This window comes from Mauremys mutica, chromosome 9 (assembly GCF_020497125.1).
Source record: "Mauremys mutica isolate MM-2020 ecotype Southern chromosome 9, ASM2049712v1, whole genome shotgun sequence".
NCBI classification, from domain to species: Eukaryota; Metazoa; Chordata; order Testudines; family Geoemydidae; genus Mauremys; species Mauremys mutica.
This window is the reverse complement of record NC_059080.1, coordinates 22,365,055-22,378,243: the sequence shown is the minus strand read 5'-3', so window position 1 is coordinate 22,378,243 and position 13,189 is coordinate 22,365,055. Positions and strand designations below refer to the sequence as shown.

General features: G+C 40.1%; 1 protein-coding gene across 6 annotated transcripts in view; it reads right to left on the bottom strand.

Moving 5' to 3' along the window:
- Nucleotides 1-2,220: 2,220 nt before the first annotated feature.
- The window catches only part of ZC3H12B (zinc finger CCCH-type containing 12B), a 92,671-nt gene continuing 81,702 nt past the window's right edge, over nucleotides 2,221-13,189 (bottom strand). For all 6 annotated transcript variants that reach the window (XM_045029235.1, XM_045029236.1, XM_045029238.1 and 3 more), the window contains 4 exons: nucleotides 6,965-7,104; nucleotides 5,886-6,120; nucleotides 5,695-5,801; nucleotides 2,221-4,132 (listed from right to left, as the gene is read on the bottom strand). In XM_045029235.1, coding sequence (XP_044885170.1) covers nucleotides 2,709-4,132; nucleotides 5,695-5,801; nucleotides 5,886-6,120; nucleotides 6,965-7,104 — 1,906 coding nt within the window. In that variant the 3' untranslated portion in view covers nucleotides 2,221-2,708. The remainder of the gene's footprint in view (nucleotides 4,133-5,694; nucleotides 5,802-5,885; nucleotides 6,121-6,964; nucleotides 7,105-13,189) is intronic.

The following is a 13,189-nucleotide window of genomic DNA, read 5'->3' as shown; positions in this document are numbered from 1 at the left end:
GACCAGCAAGCTAGGGAGCCCTGGGATGAAAACCTGGCCCTACTGACTTGAATAGGTCAAGATTTCACCCAATTTTATTTTTTGCTGTTCTTTATCTAGGACTACGTTAATCTTTGGAGTTTTTTTTTCTTTTTAAATATATATTCTGGAATTTTTCTATTACACAAATTTAAAAGTATATTTAAATATTGTGCTCTCAAAAAGAGCATTTATACAAACTCATATTTACAATAAGACACTAATGATCGTGTGTTTCTTGAGATCAACTCTTCTGTGTTTGAAGAACTCTAACCTTAAGTGCTGAAGGTTAACGAATGTCAGTGTTTTGAATTGGCATCTTAAAACGTATGTGGATCGCTGAATGCTCTACGTTAAATTACCTGATCAAGAGACTAAACCATGTTTATAAATTATTACTTTTAAGAGGAATAACTTACAAGCAAAAATTCTGCAGACCATTTCTACAAGACTTCATCATTTTTTTCCATATTTCTACACAATGTAAACATTCTTGGCTCATCTTAGGAAAAAAATGCCTTCAAAGAAGTGCCTTAGAGAAAGGGTTTGCTGGATTTATACTAGGATTCTTCTCTCACTCCTTCCTAATAAATACAAGGCCCTGAAGAAGACTGAATTTACTATCAGGTTAAAGTCAGTGAAAGAGTTAAAATGACTAGACAATTCCTACAAGATACATTATCTCCATAAACTATCCAAAACCTTATGCAGTAACCCCTGCTCAGTATTACAAATAAAGTATTCTGAGAGACATTCTATCAAACCATCTTGCAAGAGTCTGTATAGGTGGGGAGAAGGAAAACATTTTTCTACATACACATTTAATTCCATGCAAGATGGAAAGTGTGAGTACACAAAATCTCATTTAAAAACTAAATCATACAGGTATAATTAACCTGTTAAGCAGGGTCTACAGCAGTTATATTGTTACAATTCTATTTATAAACACATGCAGATGATTAATTAACACTGATATTTTTTACATAAAATTCCATTGCAAGAATGTATTTGTTTAATAAATAGACTAAAGATAACTTATGTAATATGCTTTTAAGCGTACACACAATATCTGTGCACACTGTAATAAAGTGGATTTGAAAAGTTGTCCTTGTTTGTCTATAAACTACAAGTGCCCATTTTAAATAAAAAGATTCATAATTACCCATGGGCTACTTCCCTGTGACACACAGTGTCACAAACATGGTGAAAATGCAATACTGAGGTTAATCTAGAGATGGTTTTTGTACAGTTTTTTTTATACAATCAAGAAAAAGAGAGATACAATTTGTATCAACAAACAAAAGGTCATTTCTGGTTATTTGAGGCATTACTCTCAGCTGCTTTTACCATAAAAGAGAAGAGAATATGAAGTAATTGGAAATTAAAAAATATAAAATGCTAGTTAAGATATGCTTTGAAAGTTGGTCAAGAGTAAAAATATTTTTCTAACTTTTTGAAGATTAGTTCATTTTTATTAACAGCAATGATCTGCAACTAATTAAAACAATTATTTTTAATACTCCAGGCATGAAGAAAACAATCTTCAAGTTTAATGCAATTTGAACACATAATGATATGGCCATGACAAAATATGTAAGTAGTCTGAGCGGTACCTGTGTGGACACTAGAATATTTATCATGTGTGAAATGATGTGAACAGCCAACATACTAATACATTTACTTTAATTGCATCTATAATGCTTTCACATTTTGCACATGATAAATAGCCCACAAGATACACTTAGAATCAATGCAGGTTTTACAGTAGCAAGTGGAAGTAGTGATAGAGTAGTCTTTGGTCCTCAGACAAACAGAACCAGAAAGCAGCATGCAAGCCATTATCAAAACACCAGAAACAACCCTGACTGCAGCCTCACGTTCTGTGTGTTTCACAGTAAGAAACATTTAGGCAGTGTCACACCTTCTCATGAAGAAACAAAAGGCCATAAACCAGGCCTTCTCAACTTTCATGAAAAAAACTACAGTAGAAGTCAACAAGTCCTAGCTCGAGACATATCGAGTTAGTAATGGTTCAAAATGTTGAAATATACATAGATTCAAAAAGGGCGTCCATTCAGTGCAGCTTAAAAAAACCAATAAACGCCTCTTATGGAGGCATTTAGCTACAAAGGTTCCCACCCCTGAGCAAAATACTAATTGCGCAAACAATGCCACACAGAATTTTTTTTCTTGCCTGTTATCCCATTAAAATAAAATATTTGACCCAGAGGAATGCAGTGTCAAAGCCAAAGTCGTATGATCCTGGAATGTATAGAGCATATTTTGAAAAGCCAATTATATATTTAGAATCAAATTGAAATATACATTGATACATGCAATATAATTGCTAACAATAGTTTTGAATGAACAGCTTTAGACTCTAAAAGTGTAACCTTGTAGTTCTTAGTTAAATAATATATTCATGCAAAAATGTATGCACTTCCTGTAAAATACCTTTAAAATGCCCTATTTTTGAAATCCTAAAATATTCATTATATTTACAATACAATCTTCTTTTATATAGTGCCTCACACATATATTTAATGATTGCTATAGGGTACAGAATTTTATACCACAGAATTAGAAAATATTTACAATAGATTTGCCCACTTCCCTTATTTTTAACTTTTCCTCCAGATCCTGCCCACTATACACTCAATACTATTAGTTCAAAAAGAAGCTCTAACATTTTAACGCCCTGTTCTCAATTTGGCAACAATTATAGCTGCCAGCTGTTGTGCGTCTGTCATATGGGGATTTTTCTCCATTACTGAGAGGACAATACCAGCAGGGAAAATATTGCAGAGATTCTTGTATGTCTGATACTGATGTTCTGGAATAATATGTTGTTCCTGTGGCTCTCCACATACCCCAATCCATGGATTCCTCCACAGTTGCTCCATCTTTTCAGGCATGCTTCTTACCATTACAGGTTCATAACATGGTTGCATGAGATTGTTGCTCAGTGGATAAGAGTGGTAAGCGTAAGTATCAGCAGCACATGGTAATGGATCCCAACTAGCATGCTGCTCTCGACAGAGGGGTGGCCTTCTCTGCCGCATAGGGTTACTTTCATAAAGCCGTGAGTCAGAAATACTGTCCATTCTTGTCATGACCAAGGCACGGCTTGGCTGTGCAGTGGCTGATGGATGAACATTCTGAGGCACTGGGTAGTCTCCTGGACAACTGGACCGTGCTCCAACAACTGGATGCTGGACATGCAGTGCTAAATGGGAAACAGACTGTTTGCGAGGGAGTTGTTTGGGCTCTTCAGTTCCATAACTCTGAACTCTAGTTAAGGCTTCATGGTAACCATGGGAAAAAGGCTGAAGACGATTTTGGGATGAAAGTCTGTGGACCTTCACATTGTCTTCTGCTCTGGCATCTGCTACACCCAGATACAAATCATTATAAGAGGAATAAGAATCATTACTTGTATGGCTTAAGCGAGTGTCAGGACAGGGGCTTGAATTTCTAGAGTACATCCCTTGGTCTGCATCAGCCCCATAATAATCTGTGTTACGCATACTGCTTATGCTCAAATTGGAGAACTCACTGAGCATGGAATAGTAGCCATGGTCCCCTAAAGATTCGTATTTGGGATACTGGTCTGTATAGCTAACAGAAGTGCCATGGCTATTGGTGACCAGTATGGGAGGATACTGCACACTGGCCATGTGTTCTAGTGAGGATTTTTGATGAGTAAATTGCGATGAACCTGGTACAGGGCTGCTTGCAGAACGAGTATTTAATGCACCAACAGCATGGCTTTTTGAAGGAGGGATTGTTGGTACACTTAATGCAGAAACAAGAGAAGGGACAGAGTTGGCTTCTGACTTCCGAGCTACTGACAGTCTTTCCTCAGGTTCCACAGCAACTGATCTAATGCTTGGGTCTGACTGGCGTTTTGGGGCAATGCGTTTCACTTCGGAATTGATTTCTCCTTTAGAAATGGATGATCCTGTGCCACATTTGGCCAAAGCTCCCTCACTCATAGTTTTCACAGCAGACAATTTGGCACTTATTCGAAGCTCATCTGCTACTGACCTCTGAGGCTGATTTGCGCGTTCTGGGTGGTAATATTTACATTTGTGTCCATAGGTGCATTTTTTGCCTGCAAAAGAAGTCTCCAAATTAAACATGTCAAAAACAATCAATCCCACAGAAAGCTATATACAGTAAGCTAAACAATCTATAACCCACTAACCCTCTCTTTTTGTCCGATGCCTGTAGAGGTGTTAATGGGCCACTCTACCTGGAATGGTCCCTTACACTATGCGTTAACTATTTATGCTAAACAATCTGTTCTATTTGCATTTTGCTGTGAGGCTGGGAGTACCTTCCGAGACCTGAAGAAGAGCTCTGTGCATCTCAAAAGCTCTTTTCTTTCATCAACAGAAGTTAGTCCAATAAAGGATAGTGCGTCACCCACCTTCTCTCTCTAATGAGTTAAACAAAAAGATTCAGTGTTCAATACCGTATTATTTATAATACTTTTTGAGTTGTAGAGTGAAAGTAGATGCTTATGAAAATAAAGAACTGAGACGAGCACAGGCACCGACTTTCATTTTTCTGGGTAGGTACTCCATCCCTGCTCTGCCGAGGCCTCGCCCCCACTCCACCCCTTTCCCCAATTCCCCACCCTCGTTCCACCTCTTCCCACCCCCGCTCTGCCCCTGCCTCAAGTGTACCCCACCCTCGCTCTGCCTCTACCTGCTCCACTCCCTTTCCCCAGTGCCCCACCCTCGCTCCACCTCTTCCCACCCCCACTCCGCTTCCTCTCTCCAGCACCGCCCGCCCGCCACTTTACAGCTGATGGGCGGTGGGTGGGAGGCACTACTAGGAGGAGGCACTAGGGAGCGGGGGCCGCCGAACAGCTGATCGGGGGATGGCTGATGCGTGCTGAGCACACACTATTTTTTTCCCCGTGAGTGCTTCAGCACTGGAGCACCCAGAGAGTTGGCACCTATGATAGAGTAATCTGGAGTTTTGTATATACAAGGGCAGCTACTGAGCATGTCTCCTGCTCAGCTCAGCTGTGAACTGTAGTGCTCTCCCTCGTATTATAACTGTTGAGCACTGATAATCTGCTCATTGCTGTACAAGACAAAGGAATATCACTATCACAGAACTTACACAGTTCAGGACTTCTCCTTTGAGTAAAATTATACAAAATGGTATGATGGCTTTTTAATGTGGATAAATATCCACTATGAATTTGGACCCAGGGCTTCACAGTTGAAAACCTATGTGTCTTCTCACCTTTTGAACTATTTCCCTATCCCAAATGCTCTGCTATATATGTTTCTTTAAAAAAAAAAAGTGGAGATAGAAGCTAGTGTCCAATCTGGATGCTAGCAAGTACACCTCTACCTTGATATGATGCTGTCCTCGGGAGTCAAAAAATCTTACCGCGTTATAGGTGAAACCACGTTATATTGAACTTGCTATTGAACTTGGGATCCAGCGGCGTGCGCAGCCCCGCCCCCCGGGAGCACTGCTTTACCGCATTATATCTGATTCAGTGTTAAATTGGGTCACGTTATATCGAGGTAGAGGTGTAAAACAAGCCAGGTTTTGGTTTTAAAAACTTAAGGGAAATCTAATTACATGATATTAACTTTTTACTAAGTCTCCCTTTGTACACAGAACTCAATCTGACTGTTGTGTACCTACCATAAGGGCATGGTTGTTTTTTATGTTCAGGAATAACAGGCCTTTTTCTTAGGAAATTTTCAAGGCTTGGACCATGGCGTCCTAAAGGATCATCAGGAGGCATAAATCTGGAAGAAAAAAGATGAAATATCAATTTTACTTTCCACTGTGAACTTTAACTGTAAATTCCACAATATCAAGAAAGAACGTACTTATCATTCACAAAAGAATACATTAGCAGGCGTTCCTCTATGAATTTCTTCCACTCTGGCTTTTCATTCTGAAGATCCCGATAATTGTCATTTGACACAATGATGCCATCTGAGTCAAAAGCCAGTTTTACTATGAACCGGTCATCATAGCAGACCACCCTTCTTCCCTGAACTCGCCGAGATGGGGTGAAGACAAGAATTTTTTCTTTCTCCAATTTACGTAAAATTTCTTGATCTGCAAGATAAATTTAGATGGTTTAAATAACTGCATTAAGAAACAAGCCACTCCAAGTTCTCACTAAAAACTGTTTTTTGGTTGTTGTTTTTTAACTTTATATTGGAAAGGGAGTTCAGTAGTTCCTGACTAACAATAATACTTTGCATTCAATATGCTCAGATGCTGTGATCATGGAGGGAAATGTAAGCATCAAGACTTATATGGCACTTTTCTTCTAAGGATTTCAAAGCACTTTACAAATATTTAGGCTTCTCACCCACTCCCATTCCACCAGCACTGTACAATCAACCTGCTATTCCTGGCTCAATACACGTGCAAATACTGTGGTCTAAAGTCTATGCTTGCTCTACATCACCATCCAAGGATTCCACCTCTGTCAGAGGAATCCTGGGCTGCTTGGCAACTATAAAGCAGGTGGAGTCAGGCCAAAAAGCTATCCTTATCTTCCTAAAATCCTTGTCATTGGGAGGAAATATTAATATTTCTCTCCACAGGACAGAAACGTATTTTATCAGTATTAGAAAAACCTAGATTATTCCTACTTGCAGGTACTTATAATGGACTCCCTCAGTTTCAATTTGAGTGCTGAACCTTCTGGTCGCCATCCTCCACCCAAAAGTTGACTATTTCAGTAGTGACATATGCGTAAGTTTGTGAAGCTGTTGGGAATATCTTTTGGGATGAAAGGCAAAATATCATTTTACTGAATTAACATTGCCTCAAATTATTTGTTCCATGCTTAAAATAATCCTTTTAAACCAAGAAACAATTTTTTGCTACAATCTTTTAATAATACAATTATTTTACCACAGGATGAAAGTAAATCTTTTTGAAATGCTACCTGTAATTGGTGCATCAGGTCGAGACTGCTCTTTTCTCCACGCAGGTACAAATACAGTGATATCTTTGTGTCCTTTCTCCAGAAACCACTCAACAGCTAGCTGAATTCCTCGACAGGAAAATTCTTCTTTATTCCCATGGCTTAAAAATATGGCAAAGTATTCGTTTAAACTAGGCTCAGAAAGAGTTAGCAAATGACAACAAAGAACTAGCTAATGATGCTTACAGCCATGGTATAGGCATTTTATAATACCTATACACAAAAAGAACAAATAGGAGATTTCACCAATAGCAAGAGTTTGACAAAAATTACTCCTTTTCTAAATGAATTTTTTTTTAAAAGGAGAATGAAACATCAAGCATTTCTCAAAGATTATAGTTTACTCTGTTAGTGAATCAAGTCGTATTTCAATAGCATACAATTCAGATGAAGCGTCTTTAAATCACTCTACAAACTTGATTCACTTTCGAAAATGGCAACATAAGTTAGTTTTAGAGAAATATGGATTTCTAAAGAGTTTGCTGAAAATCATTTAAGGTCCTGATTGTGCAACTCACTGTGTTCATGGATGTACCGCTACATTACAATGGTAGGCAGTGAATTGCAGGAACAGGTCCTAAATCTTTAAGTGATGTTATAGGCCTTTCATGCCCAATTCAGGAGAGCACTAGTCAGCACTGCAAATGAAATCATATGGAAGTCAGTGAGAATTAACATTAAATTATGCTTAGTGCTATCCTGAATCAGGGCCTTAGTATTTTATTTGATCAGTAGATTAATTTCTCACCAGTGACTTAATTTTACTCTGTGTGAGTGTGTGTATGCATGCATGCATATAGGGATATTAGAATTTTTTTTTGATATATGTAATAATTCTGATTATTTTATTGTAGAAAACATCTTAACTGCACACTTTTAAAATGTGTTTTATGGAGGAGAGAGGCCAGATGGGGTAGAAAAATAATTGAGAACTGTACAAATCTATTACAGCTCACTCACTGGTATTTTGGTTGTATGTGAGAACCCAGACCAGATCCCGCATTTTGGAAAAGTAATTTATTTCAGTGTATTGTCTGTTTTATATTTGTATTTAAAAAACAGTATTTTGAGATATTTCAGTTTGGGGTATGATTAACTTTTTTTTTTTACCCATTGTGGATGTGCATTGCACAGATGTACAACTGCAGATTTCTTATAAGCTACTTGGTTAGAGTGAAAAAGTGATATATCTTGTAAAAAAGATTATAAATAATAGTGCCTGGACACCCACACAACTACTACACCCACTCAGTAGAAGAGCATAAACTTTAAAAGTCTGCAAGTATCAGTCTTTAGAGCTAAAATAGCATACAAGGGTACTACAAAATTCAGAGCAAAATTAAAAATAGCACTTGAATATATTTCATAAAATAACTTGGATGATGATTCACCAATTGCCATATACAGAAACTCCTCACTTAAACTCATCCTGGTTAACATTGTTTCATTGTTACGTTGCTGATCAATTAGAGAACATTCTCGTTTAAAGTTGCGCAGTGCTCCCTTATAACGTGGTTTGGCAGCCGCCGACTTGGTCCACTGCTTGCAAAAAGAGCAGCCCATTGGAGCTAGCTGGTGGGGGCTTTGAACCAGGGTGGACCGGCAGCCCCCCCATCAGCTCCTCACTTCCCTAAGTTCCCTGTGCAGCAGCCACCCAGCAGGCTATCAATTGCCGGCAGTTCAGCTGTCCCTCCCCACACTGCCATGTGCTGCTCCTGCCCTCTGCCTTGGAGCTGCTCCTGGGAGCCTCCTGCTTGCTGTGCGGGGCAGGGGGTGGCTAATGTCAGGATGTTCCCCTCCCCCCCGCTCCTGCCCCATCTCCATAGAGCAGGGCGGGGGGACATGACAGGGCTCAGGACGGAGGGAGCTTGCTGGTAGCAGCTGCTGTCTCAACTTGCTTATCTACTTAAAAAGGCAATGTACTTAGAGGGGGTCAGCATACTTAAAGGAGCAATACACATCACACACACAGTGTGTGTCTCCCCTCCCTCCATTTGTGCTGCCTTGTAGAGCCTGAGGCTACATTAACAACAACATGTTAACTCTTGAGGGGTCAGCTGTTCTAGTTCATCATGTAGCAGTAAGGCATTCCCTGGAAAATATCCCACCCTCTGACTTCACCAACTCAACCAAGTTTCACAATCATCATTGCTGTGTACAGTATTAAATTGTTTAAAACTTATAGTGTGTGTATATACATATAATATATTGTCTTTTGTCTGGTGAAAAAAAATTCCCTGGAACCTAAACCCCCCCATTTACATTAATTCTTATGGGGAAATTGGATTTGCTTAACATTGTTTTGCTTAAAGTCGCATTTTTCAGGAACATAACTACAGTGTTAAGCGAGGAGTTACTGTACTTACAAACAACATCATGCTTTTTACAAATCAGAGCTGTAAGCCAAAACATTCCCCATTTAGGGTTTTCCCATTAAGCCTGCACCTTCCAAACTGACAGCCCAGTGATTGTTTAGGGCACATATAGGTAGCCACAAACTCCAAAAGATAAACAGTCCATTGAAATTAATACTGTTTTTAGAAATGTAGTTGGGTTATTAAGCAGCAATCGAGCAATGGTGAACTGCAACTAATTTTGCCAGTTTCTGATATTCTGGCAACTACATTTTAGGAATACTGCTTTGATTCTCTCATTAGCCAATACTGACAATTAACATTACATAGCTGGGCAGTGCACTTTTACATTAGAAAATTAGTATTTTATTATAGAGCTGCACAGTTGCAAAGATAAAACTTGCTATTAATGGCACAGCTTTTATTTTCACATTCCAATTACTACTTCATGGTGTATTGATTTACAAAACAGTTGTGATGTATTGTTCAACAGAAATATTACATAGTGGGTCAAAATTTACATTTGGGCCTTTGCCTAGTCTCTGTATACACAAACATGGAACTATCTTTTTTGCTCATCAGGGCCAGGGTCATAGTATGCAGCCCTATGAAGATTTCAGACAGAACTGTGAGGCTGCAGAGACTGGGAACTTCTTAAACCCTGGAGCACCCCAGGATTGGGAGTGTGCAGAGAAGAGTTCAAACTACTTTGTCTCTCCCTCGGCTCTGAGTTCTGTGGTCACCTCCTAGGGACTGTCTACATGGGAAAGTTTTACCAGTTATCCTGCTATAGTTAAACAGGTATTGTTATACTTTTAACCTTCTAAATTCACACCATAGGTTATATCAAGGAAACTTTACTAGGTAGAAAAGGCCTCAGAGGCATAGCACAGAATATCACCCTAAACATCAACATCATTAACTATTTTACTGCTCATCAAAGCATAGATGATGAGACATCATGAAACGTCCATTTCCCGAAGTGTGGAGGAGGGAGCAAGGGGGCATTTAAGACTAGTGGGAAGGAGAGAATGAAAGATAGAATAATTAAGATGTGTACACTTTTTACATTACAATCTGGAGTTGCGGGAAAGAAATCACAGGGGCTGCAATTGATTTCATTTTCCTGAAGGAGAAGGACAGCAGTGGCCACTCAGCTTTCAGAACTTCTGGAAACACTGAGTTAGCCAGGACAAATTGGTACTAACTAAAGAAATCTGTTAATCATGTTCTGTCTTCTGCAAACAAATAAGACCTCATGCACTGAAATATACACCTTGCCACTTCCTTAGAGCAGGTGTGCATCACACCTGGAAACATACTTCAATCAATGTCTTGTGTTCCCAGCAGATTTGTCGTTATTTTGTGTACTTTTTTCCCCCTTATGCATAGATGTGTTAAGTATCTCACAGACTTTATACAATATACTGTAGAATTAGTATTAACAAGTTTTATGAAACTGTTGTTTTGGGGAAGGAATAAAGGAAACTGTTTATGAGCGATCTTTATGAATCTTAACCTTTGTTAAAACTATAGTTTTAGGGAAAGAAAGGCAATGCCATGAATTCTAAAAAGTTCATCAAGACATCCTCTTTCATGCTCAAAAGTAATACAGTAGAACCTCAATTATGAGGACTTTGGGAATGGAGGTTGTTCATAACTCTGAACAAAGTGATATGATCGTTTTTTCAAAAGCTTATAGCTGAACATTGACTTAATACAGCTTTGAAACTTTACTATGCAGAAGAAAAATGCTGCCTTTTACCATCTTAATTTAAATGAAACAAGCACAGAAACAGTTTCCTGACCTTGTCAAATCTTTTTTTAAAAAACTGCCCCCCCTTTTTGTTTAACACAGTACTGTACTGTATTAGCTTTTTTTTCTTTTTTTTGTCTCTGCTGCTGCCTGATTGTGTACTTATGGTTCCAAATGAGGTGTGTGGTTGACCTGTCAGTTCGTAACTCTGGTATTTGTAACTCTGAGGTTCTACTGCAGGGGTTCTCAAACTGGGGGTCAGGACCCCTCAGGGGGTCGTGAGGTTATTACACGGGGGGGTTGTGAGCTGTCAGCCTCCACCCCAAACCCCGCTTTGCCTCCAGCATTTATAATGGTGTTAAATATATTTTAAAGTGTTTTTTATTTATAAGGGGGGGGGGTCACACTCAGAGGTTTGCTATGTGAAAGGGGTCACCAGTACAAAAGTTTGAGAACTGCTGTCTACTGTATAGAGAAACAGATGTTTGCATGTGGTCTGTTTTACTAAATACCAATATCATAATTAAAATGATAGCTGATCAACATAGTCCAAAACCACACAACTTTAATAATCCATACGTAAGCAATATGAAGGCCCAGGAAAAAAATCAAGTGAAATACTAGAACAAATGCATATATATCTCTTTGATAAAAAGCCATTGGAGGAGAGTGTCAAAAGCAAAGTCAGTGACTGAAAGTCACGCGGTCCTATTTCTGGGCAAATTCTCTATATTTGACTGGATATCTTTGATAGTTCCAAAATTTGTGGAAAATACCAGACCAAAGCTAAACATTTGAATGTTAATCCCATGTGTTCACCTCAAAATGAAAATCTACTTTTAAAGAGCTTGCTGCATAGGGACCAGCAAAGGGAGTCTAAGCACCAAGTTCAGCTCTGTTGTTCAAAGTATTTAAACTGGGGAGATGCTGCTATTTTTACCAGGACAGAATATGGTCCTAAATATGTAACTTATCTGGCAATTTAGCTACATTGTCCAAGAAACAAACATGAAAAATATTTACTATTTTATTCTTACCATATGTTGATTAAAGGGATACCATCAATTTGAAAATAATATTTCTGTCTGAACTGGTCTATACCAGTGGTTCTCAAACTTATTTGATCAGGTCCCCCTTCTTTATGTCTGTAGTTATTTACACCCCCTCTCCTCCAAAAAGTTACATGTACAACTGCCCAGCTCTGAAGGCAGAACAGAGAGCAGGGGCTGTTGGATGGGCATACAGCTCTGAAGGCAACACTGCACCAGCAGCAGCACAGAAGTAAGGATGGCAATGTGAAAAGTGACATTAACAAATATCAATTTTCACAGCAGACTTAACGTCCCATTGCTACCCTTACTTTTGTGCTGCTGCTGCCATGGGGGGCTGACAACCGGAGACACCCCCCCTCCACCTCCCTGTGAGGGATTGAGGGGGTGAGGAGGGGAAGGTGGGACATAAAGGGAGGCACCAGCTAAAGGTGGGGCATGTGAGCTCCCCACATGATCCCCCACATCACTCCTCCCCGCCCCCAGCCTGGGCCCCCATCCACTCCCCATACCACATTACCTGGGGGGGCTCTGTCCTCCCACTGCACCGGATATTGATTTCAGGCAAAAGGAGGCTGTACTTCCCCCAGCCCTTCCACCCAGCTGTGTCTCCTGGGGTCTGTACAGCCCTCGCCAGAGCACTAGGAAGAAGGCGGTACTGGTACAGCCGCACTGGAGGAGCTGCCAGTGTGGGGTGCTGAATCCAAGCTGCGGTTCAGTTCAGCACTGAACTGAACCGCAGGGCTTTCCCAGGAACCACAGCGGTGAAAGGAGCAGAACGTGGGGCCGCCGAGTGGCCCCACACAGGTAGCTCCTCCGGTACAGCTGTACTGGTACCGCCCCCACCCCTGTCCTCCGGCGGAGCTGTATAGACCCAGGTGAGGCAGCTGCATGGAAGGGATGGGAACAGTACAGCCACACCAGAGGAACTGCTGGCATTCTGCTCCTTCGCCATTGCGGTTCCCTTCTGAATGTGCGAGGGCCCCCCCAGGTGTCTGCTGAGGGGCATGTGACCCTCCCTGGTGAT